The sequence below is a fragment of the Coregonus lavaretus genome, assembly GCF_964263955.1.
Source record: "Coregonus lavaretus genome assembly, chromosome: 27".
In the NCBI taxonomy this organism is placed as follows: Eukaryota; Metazoa; Chordata; class Actinopteri; order Salmoniformes; family Salmonidae; genus Coregonus; species Coregonus lavaretus.
Window position 1 is genome coordinate 17,626,235 of NC_140014.1, and position 14,454 is coordinate 17,640,688.

The window sequence follows — 14,454 nt, forward strand, 5'->3', positions numbered from 1 at the left end:
ACTGAAAACCCTATTGAATGAAAACGCCACAAGAAAATGTTTTGGCCAGCAAGTGGGAGGGTTTTTAGCGGTTGAATTACATTTTTTCAGTGCGTGTAAGGGAGCCACGCCTACAAAGCCCATTGCGCACCTGCATATGTTAAGTCTGAATACCAACTACTGAGAAGTGCTTAAATCAAAACGTGTAAAAAAGGAATAGATTTCCTAAGTCTGAATTGGGCCCATAGTGCAGACCAGACATTAAAATGCTGTAACAGGCTGGCCAGTGGTTAGTATTTGCTGCCTTTGTTAAAGTGATGTTTGAACCACAGGCTGAAGAGCCAAGTCTTCTCTCCCCCATGTTTACCCAAGGGATTACTGACTCCTCCAGCTCTGGAACCAACATTACATCTCCAAACACCTATTATTTGCTGACTGTTCCTTACCATTAAGTCCCAGAAAAATAAATATGTCAACCACAGAGTCATCCACAGCGTTTTCCAGTAAGCCACAGGTACTCCTTCACACTATTCACCCCCTCCCCTCTCCATAGAAAAACTGTTTGTCATAATGCAGTAAGGGAGAAAACATTCCAAATCATGGGCTATTTATTTGTCTAAATCGAGATCTGAACTTTTATTAAATTAGGTCTAAAAGGTTGTAATAACTCCCTCCTGTATGGGTGAGTGAAAATAAGGAAGAAGCAGTTAACAGAGTGGGCTTATACTTCCCTCCATTGGTAGGTAAACAGGAAAGACGTTTGGGGAGGAAAGGGGGCTGAGTTTGGGTATGCAATTGGCCGTGCTTCTCTGTGTTTCTGAGAAAAAGCCCCTAGGCTGCCTCACTTGCACCATCAGGCAGAATTAAAAGTACTGGCTGAGGCCTCTGTAAATAATTCTGTAATTCTTTGCGTGTCCACTTGCTGCGTATGACGTCAGCGAATACAAAGTGAAAATGTTGTTGGATGAAACCCCCCCCCCCGGGGCATATGTGTGCACATAAAGAGGGGTGTGTGTGTCCACCCAGACAGGAGCAGACTTATATAACTAGCCTGAGAAGTAGAAAAGGGGCATAACAAAGCAGTAGACAATGCTATGCTCCTCTTTATTTCCTCCTTAATAGAAACTTCTGCATTCATGTCACAACGACTTTCAGAAAAGCAAACAGAGAGACACAGATGGGGAGAAGAGAGGAAAAAGAGCCTGTGATGAGCTAATGGTTTAGCTCTTTCTCGTTCTGTCTGTCCCTGGCTGAGGTATTTAGGCTCATTTGCGGTGCTTTCACAGCGGGGCTTTAGTGGGATTATCTACAGTAGTGTGTGTGTGTCTATTTCTGTCTGCCTGTTTTTCTCTCTTGGTGTGTGTTTGTGTGTATGGAGGGTTTGGGGGTAGCTGAGAGGTTTGGGGGTAGTTGAGGCCTAGTGTTTCTCTTTAGGGGGTTGTACACGATGCTGATGGGTGTATGGGTCACATCAGCCAGGGTCAAAGAAGCATCACCTCTGACCTCTCAGCCCTACCTCGCCACTAATGAAGAAACCTAATCATGCCATGGCTCTACAGGCCTCACCTCAGGCTGGATGGCTGAGGACACTAACAGACGGAAGTATTATAGCAGAGTCACTGTATACATGGCATCTGCCAGCTCCCTCTTGCCCCACTCCTGTACCTAGTCAGAGTGAATGGTGTGAATGTTTGTCCCAGGACATAAGTTTCCTCTGAAATCAATCGAACATATTCAATTTACAGACCGCATTCCAGCGGATTTATCAGTCAGTCAGCCAATATTTGCTCCGTTTTTAATCGCAGAAATCAAGTGTGATGGAGAGGCTGAGCGTAGAGAGAGCGCTCGCCATCGCCTCAGGTCATTCCAAACAACAGACTCTCTCCATACCTCTCAGGTCATTCCAAACAACAGACTCTCTCCATACCTCTCAGGTCATTCCAAACAACAGACTCTCGCCATACCTCTCAGGTCATTCCAAACAACAGACTCTCTCCATACCTCTCAGGTCATTCCAAACAACAGACTCTCTCCATACCTCTCAGGTCATTCCAAACAACAGACTCTCTCCATACCTCTCAGGTCATTCCAAACAACAGACTCTCTCCATACCTCTCAGGTCATTCCAAACAACAGACTCTCTCCATACCTCTCAGGTCATTCCAAACAACAGACTCTCTCCATACCTCCTACTCGATTGGCCTTAGAAATGTGTGTCCTTTATGTCTTTAACGGCCCATGTCCAATTCCACATCAGATTAGATCACGGGTCTCTTAAATGAGGTGTTTTTCCTCTAAACCTTCCTCTTTGACATAAGTGCTGCTGCTATGTCACCATGTCTGCAGGTTATGCATCTGGGAGTTGAAGTGAGGATGGCTGGGCTGGCTAGGTGGTTAGACAGGAAAGCACCAAAGTCAGACAGATGTGACACTTTTTTCTCTCCTGGCACTGATCTACCTGTAGGCTTTTTCAGAAACACCCATCTCCATTTCAACATCAAGGTGGCCTTTGAAAGCGCAATTGGCACCGAGGGCGAGCCTTTCATGTGATTTGTGGAGCATAGGCGTGGCCGAGCTGCTGACTTAGGGGATGGACACACCTGGCAGGTGCACACACACACATACAGACACACACATACACAGACACACACACCAACACACACAGACACAGCTGTGTGCACATAAACACATGAACACTCGCCTCTCTTTGTTTACTATGAAGAGAGACTGCACTGTCAAGAAAGATAGCACCGCAAATGTCATTGTCTATTTGCATTCTTTGTACAGTCTGCGTGCCAAATGCAAATAGAATCAACCTGCCCCCCACTCCCACCCTCCCCATTTCCCCCCTCAACCTTCTGAAATTGTGTGAACACACCCAACAGAATAAATATTGGTAACAAACAGCAATGATCAAGTGAATTCTGTAGAAGTACAATAATGTGTGTGGGAAAGAGTGTGGTAGTATCATAAAAACAGAATACACAGTAGTAAAGGGCCTGCTATGACTGAATGCATGTGCATACACATGTCTCTGTTTGCATGCATGCAAGTTTATGAACTGTACACATAGTGTAGAGCACCATGGCTGCCTCTGTTGCCTCTCACCTAGGGTTGAGCTACAAACAAATAGGCAATTTTCCTTTTCCTCTGTTTTTCTCATAGTCATGTATGTTCTCAGCCCAGCCCTGTGTCCCTCGTCTCTGGTGAATTCATCTTTCTCAGGAACTGATTAACTCTGGGTGAGATAGATAAAGTACTAACAGCCCTTCCCCTCGGAGGATATGTGACGGGTGATGTCATCACACAGAGAGAGAAGACGGAGGCTAAATACGGTTAGGGGATTAATTCAGCTGAACTCGGCAGGGAGGAGAGGGGGAGAGGGAGAGGGGGAGAGGGGAGAGGGGGAGAGGGGGAGAGGGAGGAGAGGGGGAGACGGAGGGGGGAGAGAGGGAGAGGGGGAGAGAGGGAAAGGTGGTGGGGCAACTGCATGCGAGCAGCGACAGGGAGGGTCTCAACACTTCAGTCATCTCCTCTTTTTTCTCTCTTTCTATCGCATGTCTTCTCTCTCTCTCTCTCTGTTCATCAGCAGAACATTGACGTACACAAAGCTGCTTCTCAGAAAGCACAGGGTGGCTCTAATCAAAGAGACTGTGCTGTAGGGTTCACTTTGTACAATTTTGCTCGTAGGCCTACTGTACAACAAGTGCAGTGTTTTGGGACGAAGTGACACAAAAGCAACATAGTGTATGTGAGGGGAAGAGGAGAAGGGAGGATAATGTCAAATACTTTCAACATTAGTTGGAAAAAAGAATGTGTGTCTGCATGCGTGTGTGTGTTTGTGTGTATGGGTTTTTTATCATGCTGTGTGAGGTGAGTGTTGTGTGTTTGGCAGATCATTGCCGCAGGGGTGCTTCCTTCCTGTCCGTCAGGTTTCCTAGCTGGATCTGTAAACATTAATAAAGCGCCTCCCTCCCCCTGTACCAGCCTCTTTGCTGGCAGCCATGCAAATGCAGGCTCTACACAAACACACAGTAAAGCCCTGAGCAGCCCGACCCGCTCCACTCTGCCAGCCAGCCAACCGACAGGTGAACGTATGCAGGCCAACCAGGGTACGGGCTCTCATTCCTCTCACAATGGGATAGAGGGATGGTCATCTGCTTTTATGGTATACTTAAACTCATGTACTGTACTGTGTACTTCACAATATGCAGACAGCTGGTTAGCTGAGGATATCATAAAGTCTGTGTTTTTTGTTTTTTTTTACACTAAAATATTTAGGAAGGAATAATGTAAGGATTCTCATTATCAAGTAAAAATGGGGTGGTTCCATTCTCTATTTGAGTGCACTCATACCCTCCTTTTAAACCTTTTTAACACAAAATTCCCCTTCCCTAAATTAAACAATGTCACTTCATAGCAGGATGGGGCCTGGCCACCAGGGTGTATAATAAATAAAAGGCCACTCTGATGCCTTGAGTGCAGACATGACATGTAGACAGAGAGGAGACTGCTTTACTGTATGTGCATGCTTATTTCTAACTACAGGAAGCCAACAAACTGACTTGTGCATACAAGCAAGAACACACACAGCCTGTTTGTCTTCAGCAGTGCATGCACACAGACACAAACAAAATGCAGTACGTATAATTTACTACACACATAGACATAGCCAGCAACGCTCACATTTCCCACAAACACAGAGGATATTATTATCTATTCCTCCCCCTTCCCTTTCTCCACACTGTTGTCCTCCATTTTCAACGCCTCCTCAAATAGCCTCCAGCCTGGCAGGGGGGCGATGCGCCACCCCTCGCCCTTCACCCCCTCGCCACTCGCTAGGATCCCCATGTCCCCTCCATGTGGCACACAGAACCTCCTGGCTCCCTGCATTGGTCAGTTGGTCTGTTTTGACTGGGCTGAATCCACCCTATCCCAAATAACACCCTTAATGAGCACAGAGCATAGCAATTCACCCATCCGGGGCAGCCACTAAAGTACAGTAGAAACATAATAAACATGATTTCTCAACAGGAAGGATCATTAAACCCTATACCCATCTGATCTGACTGGTCCCAGCCAAGCATGGTCACACACACACACAAGCCACTTTGATATGCATCACTACCCAAATGATGGCTCTAACGGCTTTAGCATATTGGGCTAAAACCGTTAGCATAAAACATCTCTTTAAGAGTATTAAGTCAAGGAGCCACTTATGTGGTCACCCAGGTACAACCATCTGACTAAAGGCAGCAGGGTGAGGCCATATGGTATTTGCGGCTTGGAGACACACCGCTCCTCTTAGCGGTCTCTGGTTATGCATTAATACACTTTACCATTTCCTCTGACAGTGCCACTCCCCACACCCTAATACCACACACACACATACACTGCTGCACCATCGAACACACTTTATTGTCTCCCATTGACTGCAATTGCTGGTCAACTGTTGTTGATCCTCCCACACACTGACGCACACACACACACACACTCATGGACACGCACACACACTGCTATATTTTCTTGTATCATCTGCATATGACTCATGTATCTCTTTTAGTCTCCAATGATGGCACCCTGTTCTCTCATCCCCTACACCAAGAATAGCCTCTCTCTTTCTCTCTCGCTCTCTCTCTCTCTCTCTCTCTCTCTATCTCTCTCTGTGAATCCCTCTACACACAGCTCCTGATATAGCAGTACATTAGACTTCTGACAAGACAAATATTCTCATGTACCCTGTAAGTACTCACGTCTGGGTTCCCTGGGCCCATCCACGGTCACTTTAATGGCACGGTGGTAGGTGGCCACCTGAGGAGGACCGGTGAAGACTGTTATGGTCAGAGTGAAGCTCTTTCCTGGGGTAGACAGAATAGAGAGGGCCTTGGTTAGTGAAGGTCATCAGTAAGACATAGATTCAGGAGGAGCATCACGTGTGAGGGTTTATAGGCTTGGTTAATTAATTGTGGAAATAAACAGATTTTTGTGGAACAAGCACTTTGTTGATAACCCCCACAGTCAGCTTGCTGAATTAAAATTGCCTTCTGATATGCCTCCCTTTTAAGTTTGTGAATTAAAGAGACCACCTCTTTGATGAGCTGAAATGTGGGCATGATTTGAATTATTGAGAGAATGTATTCCAGATTGTCTGAAAGGCTTACAGCAACAGTTTATTGTTCAACGAGGCCGATTCTTGCACGAGTTTCCTCGAGCTCTCCATCTGCATTAAAGGCGTGGGGAGAGCGCTAGATCATGCAACGGTCCGTTTTTCATCTCAGGCTATGAAGCGGCGCTTTAATAAAAAAAAAAAGGCATAGCCTATCTTGTTAAAGAGACTGTTGGGGAAAAGGGAATCCTGGGGTGGGGTAATTGACTACAAAAATGAAAGGTACTTTTAATTAGGAGACTAGAGCGTTTTCCATTCATCAGTCAGCAACGATTTAAAGTATAATGCGCGGGCCAGGGGCAAGGAGGAAGGAGAGGGAAGAGAGAAGGTTCTGGTGGAATGTCAGCTATGTGAGCGCTAGTTTTTAAAGGTGTGTAAACAAGCAAATCCCAAGCCTTGAACTGAATATTCTGGTCCAGGCGATTTGTTTATTTGGACATGTAAAGACAATGTTCATATAGAATATAGGTTGCGGCTACTAACCCGATCATCTTTTGAGGGGGGCGTGCCTGATGGTCAATTATAGAAAGAACTGTGGCAATGCCTGAGCATTAGGCTGTAGTTTGAAATTGGGCTTTGCTCTTTGTCCATAAAGCATTATCAAACGAAATCTTACAATTTGTAATAATTATATTGTGCTCTGGATTTCATCTCTTCCAATAAACACTGGTAATGGTGGTGCGCTCTTTCCAGCTATTACCCCAGGAAATGAATTGCGACGTGGTTTTCATCTGATTCTCACGTTCCCTAACATTTTTATTTTATCCATTAATTTATTTGATCACTTTCTTTGTTTAAAATAGATTACCAAAATTAGGTATACTCAGGCTATAGTTTTGCAAGTCAGTGCGATGACGCATGCAGGCAGGTGTTTTGTATGTGAAGGAAACTCTTCATTATTAATGCTGTAAGGATAGAGGTGCATGACTTCTTCCGCTCACCTCGTCCGCTCCTGCCCACGAACCGCAGGTCGTTGAAGCGGGCGACCTGGTTCTTCATCACCGCAGACGCATTCCTAAGCTCCGCTGAGTAGTTCTCGTCGTTCCCCGCCATCACTGTGACCAAAGTCCCGTCGGGCACATCACCCAGTGCGACAACCTGTGAGAACACAACGCGGTCAACCTGGATCACCATGCTAAACAAACACAGACTACACCAAACCGCATCCGGTGGAAGAAAAAAAAACGCACCATAAAACTAAAGTATTAGACCTGATTTCCAATCCATTAAAAAATGCATTTTATATTTAGTTAGCAAATATTTGGGTCAAAATATATAGGCCTATTGTGCTATATAGGTGGGTTAAACTACATGGTAATATGCTTCCTTGAAGCAAGCTTGCAATTAAATCACTTAATATTTTAAGCTATGGAAATTACTTTTACATTTAATCGGCCTATATCCAAATCACTTTCAAAAGAATGTTAGCACATTTTAATAAATAAGAATACGATCTCAACAAGCATTTGAGGTCCCCGGGACCACCCATTCACAAAAATGTATGCACGCATGACTGTAAGTCGCTTTGGATAAAAGCGTCTGCTAAATGGCATATTATATTATTATTTTTTAATTTGGATGTGATACAATAAAATATATTTAGGCTATTTTACAAAACATTACACTTTTAGGCCACGAATTCTATCACTTCCTGGTGTATAAATATAATTGATATCATGCAGTGAAGCATCGTTTCATTGCTTCGAAATATGCAGATTTTTTTCTGCATTGAAAGACCTTTCAAAAAATGTAATAATAACTAGCTTACCAACTATAATTCATTTATTTTATTATTAACATTATTGTTACTAAATTATCAGTATTATGTTGTATGCTAATTGTTCCTTCATTGTATGTAGGCCTATTTGCAGTTCGTGCAAATCCAAACACATTAGGCTATGTAAATGTTATATTCAATTGAGTCCAATGCAAAATAAAGCAACAACAAAAAAAGAATACTGCCAAGTTATCACTTTGGTAGGCCACTGATTTTGACAACTTGATTTAATTAAATTATTTATATTACAGAACATGACTCTGCGTAAACTTTGTAATAATAACGCCAGTTTATGACTTGTTGGCTATATGAAGCTCAAGAAAACTTTAAAATGGCATTTGACACTTGAGCCCATATTATTATTCGGCAGCCTACAGTAATACACCATTAGGTCGTTCATTATTTTATAAGTGCCCATTTGTAATTAGTAATTTGCCTTACCTTGAAAGCCACAGGGAGTGTCTTGTTGCACCTCCAGTGTGAGGGCAGCACGGAGCAGAGGAAGTTTGGGCTGTCCGTCCGAACCAGCTCGCCAGCGTGGTCTGACAGGACGTCCACCACATTCCTGGCCTCGGGTCGTGTCCTCAGCGGTCCAGGGGTGCCCATGGTCCCGCTGCCGTCTCCAATCTTGCTGCAGGGGAACGACGTGGAGGGCGGTGTGAACCGTCTGGTGGTGGTGGGGTCTACGGGAATATGCATCACAACAGCTTGGGTCACGGCCACTTCTCTAGGGGTTTTGACGAGTGTTCGGGGCTCTCTTTTTTTAGAATGTGTATATTTTCTCGCTCTCTGACACTTGCTCCTTTGGTCTCGGCGAAGTCCAGCGGTTTACGCGATGATGGAGCTGAGCGCACGCAGCCCCCCCGGTTAATCAATCACGATGAGTCCTGAACTGTCCAGTGTGTGTAGTAGATGTTGTATCTTGCAGAGACGATAAAGTTTAATGGTTGCGTGCTATATCATCTGCTCAGGATGTAGCTGCCTGATAAACATCGAGTTGCTTTCTGTTTCTCACTGACAACAACAAAACCAAGAAACCGCAAACTCCGATCTAACCTCTTTCTCACTGCGCTCTGCTCTGGTTGCCTATGCTATGGCTCACTTTCTATTCTGCACTATTCAGCACTTGATGCGACGCCCCTCCACACTACAATTTTGGCCGCATATTAGAAAATAAAGGTATAAGGCAAACTATAAAATCCAGTCGTTTTTGCAATATTCACGGAAGCTGACGATTCGAGTGCTGCTTGTTTGCGCTTCAACTTTACAGCAGAATTTTCTCAATATTGCTTCACCCTCCGTGACTGAATGAGCTCCTTCAATTGAATTGTGCTCTTCGAGTCTCGCCAAAGTAGGCTACAGTGTACTCAGCAATTCACAGTTCTCGACGCAGAGTTTGAGGCGCAGAAGTCGGATGGTTGCACGCGGACTTCAACTGAAGAAGTTTCTGTTTATTCAATGATTTTTGTTCCTCGGTATCAAATGTCCTGCCACTTGCCACATATTATCCTTAATGAAACTAAAAAGTAAGTCGAGATCCCAAAACTATTTTCTTGTTAACTATTCTCTCTCTAGGTTGAAATAATCGTGAATATCTAGTCCTTTTGCTGTAGTAAATGCAGTTGAAGGTAACGAAGAGGCGCTTGACTGAGTAGTGGTGCGAGAGCGAAGAGTGCGGTGATATTATTTACTCAAGTCATTTTACTGTTTAGTGGTTGGAGTGTGGCGATGACTTCCACCAATGAGTCGCCTGGGTTGGGCTTTCTTTCATTAGACCAATCAAAGTCTCCGGAATATAAGCGAAGTGAAAGCGCTCTCTGCTTACTCTGTCATACACATAAGATATATTATTGATAGACTACGTATCTTGTGCTTTTCTTCGCTATGTGCTTAGTTGATTTAATGATTTACACAGTTAGGCTACATTTATACTTAATACATATTTATAATGCAAAATAAAAGTTAGGCCTATTTGTTTATTGAATATTTAATAAAAAAAACGTTGTTATGATTGATCAGTCTTCCTTCTTTATATGACACCAGCAAAATGATATAGGCTACTACCTTTCGAAGAAATAGAATCACATAATGCATTCTGCCTATATTAGCACATCACCGCAGTGTGTTTACATACAGTGTGAAAATAAAACAATAATTCAAGCTGGCGCATTTATTTGGTGACTGCAGAAGAGACATTTAGGGAAACATATAAAATTAATCTTTCCATGATAAGTAGGCCAGTCATATAATGAAGCGTTGGACAACTTATGATATTTTTATGGGCCTATACTCACTATTAGCATAATTTGGTTTTACTACATTTACATTTACATTTTATCCATTTAGCAGACGCTCTTATCCAGAGCGACTTACAGTTAGTGAGTGCATACATGTTTTCATACTGGCCCCCCGTGGGAAACGAACCCACAACCCTGGCGTTGCAAGCGCCATGGTCTACCAACTGAGCTAATTACTAAAATTAATAGGCTGCTACTTCTGAATGCAGAATTGTCAATCAACTGCAATGTGCTATTTATCATGTTAGGAATTCATGCACCTTTCAAACTACATATGGTTTATTGATCAATATGAGTTGTGAATTTAATATGATTTTCCCATCCTTGTCCCTTAATTCACTCCTGCTTTTTCAGAGAACATCAAAGGCATCTACGGATGACTGTTTTTTGTTTAGTATTATGTAATAGCGAGTAATAGGCTTGGGCTGGATTAAATGACCTGTAGTGCTGATAGGGTTAGAGACCTATTGACAAAATATGTGGAATTAGCAATATACTTTTGTTATTTTTTTTATTTATTTTTAAAATATTATTTGTTACTACTATATCCAGGGAAATAGGCTAAATTAGGCTAATGATGCGTACTATAAAAAATAATATTGGCCTCCATTTTACACAATATGCATAGTAGGTGCATCTTTGTAAATATAGCCTATATAATTATATATAATTGTGTTATCACTTTGATTTGATCACGCCAAATTGAAACTAATTAAAGCATACAAAGATGTTCCTTATAGGCTTACATAACAACTACAATTGTGCCAAATACAGTAACCACAGGCAATTATTAATTGGAATTCCATCATTTTAATAGGTTACTGTGTACTGCACAAGAAACGACACACCCTGTTCACTCCTTCCCAGGCAATGATGGCTCGCAGGCGCTAGTTGGCGCAATTTGTCTTTGTCAAATGGACCTGCCTTCAGTACAGAGGAGGTATGGAGAGAGAAACGGCATTTAAACCATCAGGGAAATTAGAAATAACAACACATATACTATGTACCTGCACCAAGACGAGAAAATGTGAGTCATAGACGACCTATTATCACCTGTGTCGAACTTGACGTTTTTTTGTTGTTGAAAATTCATCAGAAATTCTACTCGGGATCCCAAATAATGACATTTCCATAATTTTCTGAATTGAAGTATAGGCTTCTAGGGGGAAATAAAAATCACCCAAGCTTTATTCGTTTAATGTCACCTTTTACTTTCTAATCAAGTTATGAATAAATGTGCTGTTTTACTCCTATAGCCTATCATTTCGATTAAGAAAGTGGATTTTGTTTTAGAATTTAGATCCCCCCCCCCCCCCCCCCCCCGCAGGTGTATGGAGGCAATTTTTCAATTTTGTCCAAAGCACAATAAATTATGGAATAAACAAAGATATGACTGTATAGCTCACATATAAAATAGCAGTTATTTAGTAAACATACAAAAGTAAGCAGAAAACCATTATGAAGATGTCCTACAATCACATTCGATATAGGCCTAGAGTACATATTAATACAAAAACAAATAAATAAATAAATAAATGTCAAATATTTGTGGATAACCTGTTTATTAAATCAAGAGGTATTTGATTGTTGGGGCTATTTTGTGGTGTTAAATGATCCATAGATGCACACAAACCACAAATATATTAAAAACCGCTCCCATCAGAATTATGTCAGAAATAAATAACACAAAACACATCCAGGGATCGAATAATGCCTTGAAACGATTCATTGATGCAAGCTGTTATAATTTTCCTACCAATGTGTGGATCTAAGGTAAATGTATTCGCCTTCAATTTTCCTAAATACTGTTTAGTTGCAGGCAGTAGGCTATATATTATTGCGTTATTGAAGTTAATTCCCATTGGGATTACTAATGTAGGTTAATAGTGTTTGATATGTAATTATGCATGACAATCATTACTACTCACCTGGGGAAAAATGTATCTTTAAATATATTTTTCTCACTTATATTGAATATACAAAGTGTGTGTTTGCGTGTTTGCGTGTGTGCGTGCGCGCATGTGTGTCTTCTGTTGTTGTTTATTTTAGATAGTAAGGAAATTGTGGTAAGGAAGGGATGGGAGTGGGTTTAGATTTACCCTTCATTTTCTTTATTATACTGATGTCAGTCAGACAGATACGAAGCCAAAGTCTTGCGGGGAGAGTGGCGAGGGAGATGGGATGAGAAAAGTATACACTCTTCACGTCTGCCAAGGCCGAGACCGTTAGGAGGGAAGCCATTTTAAATCATATTTTAACGACTTTAATTGGCGCCAAACACATTGATAACAATTATCACACAGCCGTAGTCTGTCTATACAGTGCCTTCAGAAAGTATTCACACCCCTTGACTTTTTTCCACATTTCGTTGTGTAACATACAGCCTGAATTTAAAATTGAATAAATGTAGATTTTTTGGGTCACTGGCCTACACACAATACCCTATAATGTCAAAGTGGAATTATGTTTTTCGAAATGTTTACAAATTAATTAAAAATGAAAAGCTGAAATGTCTTGAGTCAATAAGTATTCAACCCCTTTGTAATGGCAAGCCTAAATAAGTTCAGGAGTAAACATTTGTCACATAAATTGTGTGGACTCACTCTGTGTGCAATAATAGTGTTTACCTTTATTTTTTCATGATTACCTCATGTCTGCTGCTCTGTACCCCACACATACAATTATCTGTAAGGTCCGTCAGTCAAGCAGTGAATTTCAAACACAGATTCAACCACAAATACCAGGGTGGTTTTCCAATGCCTTGCAAAGAAGGGTACATATTGGTAGATGGATATACAAAAAAAGCAGATATTGAATATCCCTTTGAGCATGGTGAAGTTATTAATTACAAGTTGGCTGGTGTATCAATACACCCACTCACTACAAAGATACAGGCCTCCTTCCTAACTCAGTTGCCAGAGAGGAAGGAAACCGCTCAGGGATTTCACCATGAGGCCAATGGTGACTTTAAAACAGTTACAGAGTTGAATGGCTGTGATAGGAGAAAACTGAGGATGGATCAACAACATTATAGTTACTCCACAATACTAACCTAAATGACAGTGAAAAGAAGGAAGCCTGTACATAAAAATATTCAAAAACATGCACTAAAGTAAAACTGCAAAAAAATGTGGCAAAGAAATTAACTTTATGTCCGGAATACAAAGCATTATGTTTGTGGCAAATACAACACAACACATAACTGAGTACCACTCTTCATATTTCCAAGCATGGTGGTGTATGCATCATGTTAAAGGTCTGCTTGTCATCAGCAAGGACTAGGGAGTTTTTTAGGATAAAAATTAACAGAATAGAGCTAAGCACAGGCAAAATCCTAGGGGAAAACCTGGTTCAGTCTGCTTTCTAACAGACACTGGGAGACAAATTCACCTTTCAGCAGGACAATAACCTAAAACACAAGGCCAAATATAGAATATAATTGATTACCAAAATGACATTGAACAAGTGGACTAGTTAATTTTTTATTTTTTTATCAGCTTGAAAATCTTTGGCAAGACTTGAAAATAGCAGTCTAGCTATGATCAACAACCAACTTAACAGAGCTTGAAGAATTTAAAAAAGAATAATGTGCAAATATTGTACTATCCAGGTGTGCAAATCTCGTAGAGATTTACCCAGAAAGACTCAGCTGTAATTGCTGCCAAAGGTGATTCTAACATGTATTGACTCAGGGGGTTGAACAATTATCTAATCAAGATATATTAGTGTTTTATTTTGTATATACTTTTTTACAATTATTATAATTTTTCTTCCACTTTGACATTAGAGTTCTTTTGTAGATTGTTGACAAAAAAATGACAAAATCCATTTCAATCCCACTTTGTAACACAACAAAATGGAGTATGAATACCTTCTGAAGGCACTTCTGCTAGGCGGTTGTCTAGAGTGCAGACTGCATAGTGATGTGAGACCTCAATAGGGTGAGCTGTCAGCAAACCTGTTTCTTTACGAAGAGAGAACATTCTTAATTTCCACAACCGTACTGAATGACCTCAAAGATCAAGGCGTGTGCCTTTTGGAGAATATGGGACATTTGTCTAAAACAGGTCATTCTTCTAATTAGAAACCCATATGCCTAATATCTTCTGAGTTTATATCTGAGTAATTAGAAACTATTCAACCAACTGTTGTAAACATATAATAATAATATGATCTTAAAATGTAAATGCTATATGATCTTAAAATGTATGCTAAATGCTATTAGCTGAAGCTGC

At 41.3% G+C, this 14,454-nt stretch overlaps 1 protein-coding gene across 2 annotated transcripts in view; it reads right to left on the minus strand.

Moving 5' to 3' along the window:
• Nucleotides 1-14,454, minus strand: part of LOC311103171 (runt-related transcription factor 3-like) — a gene marked incomplete at its 5' end in the record, with an annotated part of 65,246 nt that overhangs the window by 27,721 nt on the left and 23,071 nt on the right. Inside the window, 3 exons of one of the 2 annotated variants that reach the window (XM_084144720.1) lie at nucleotides 5,733-5,837; nucleotides 7,087-7,243; nucleotides 8,364-8,605. In XM_084144720.1, the coding sequence (XP_084000846.1) occupies nucleotides 5,733-5,837; nucleotides 7,087-7,243; nucleotides 8,364-8,605 (504 nt within the window). Of the gene's footprint in view, nucleotides 1-5,717; nucleotides 5,838-7,086; nucleotides 7,244-8,363; nucleotides 8,606-14,454 lie in introns of both variants that reach the window. The other variant, XM_084144719.1, reaches the window with a different exon arrangement.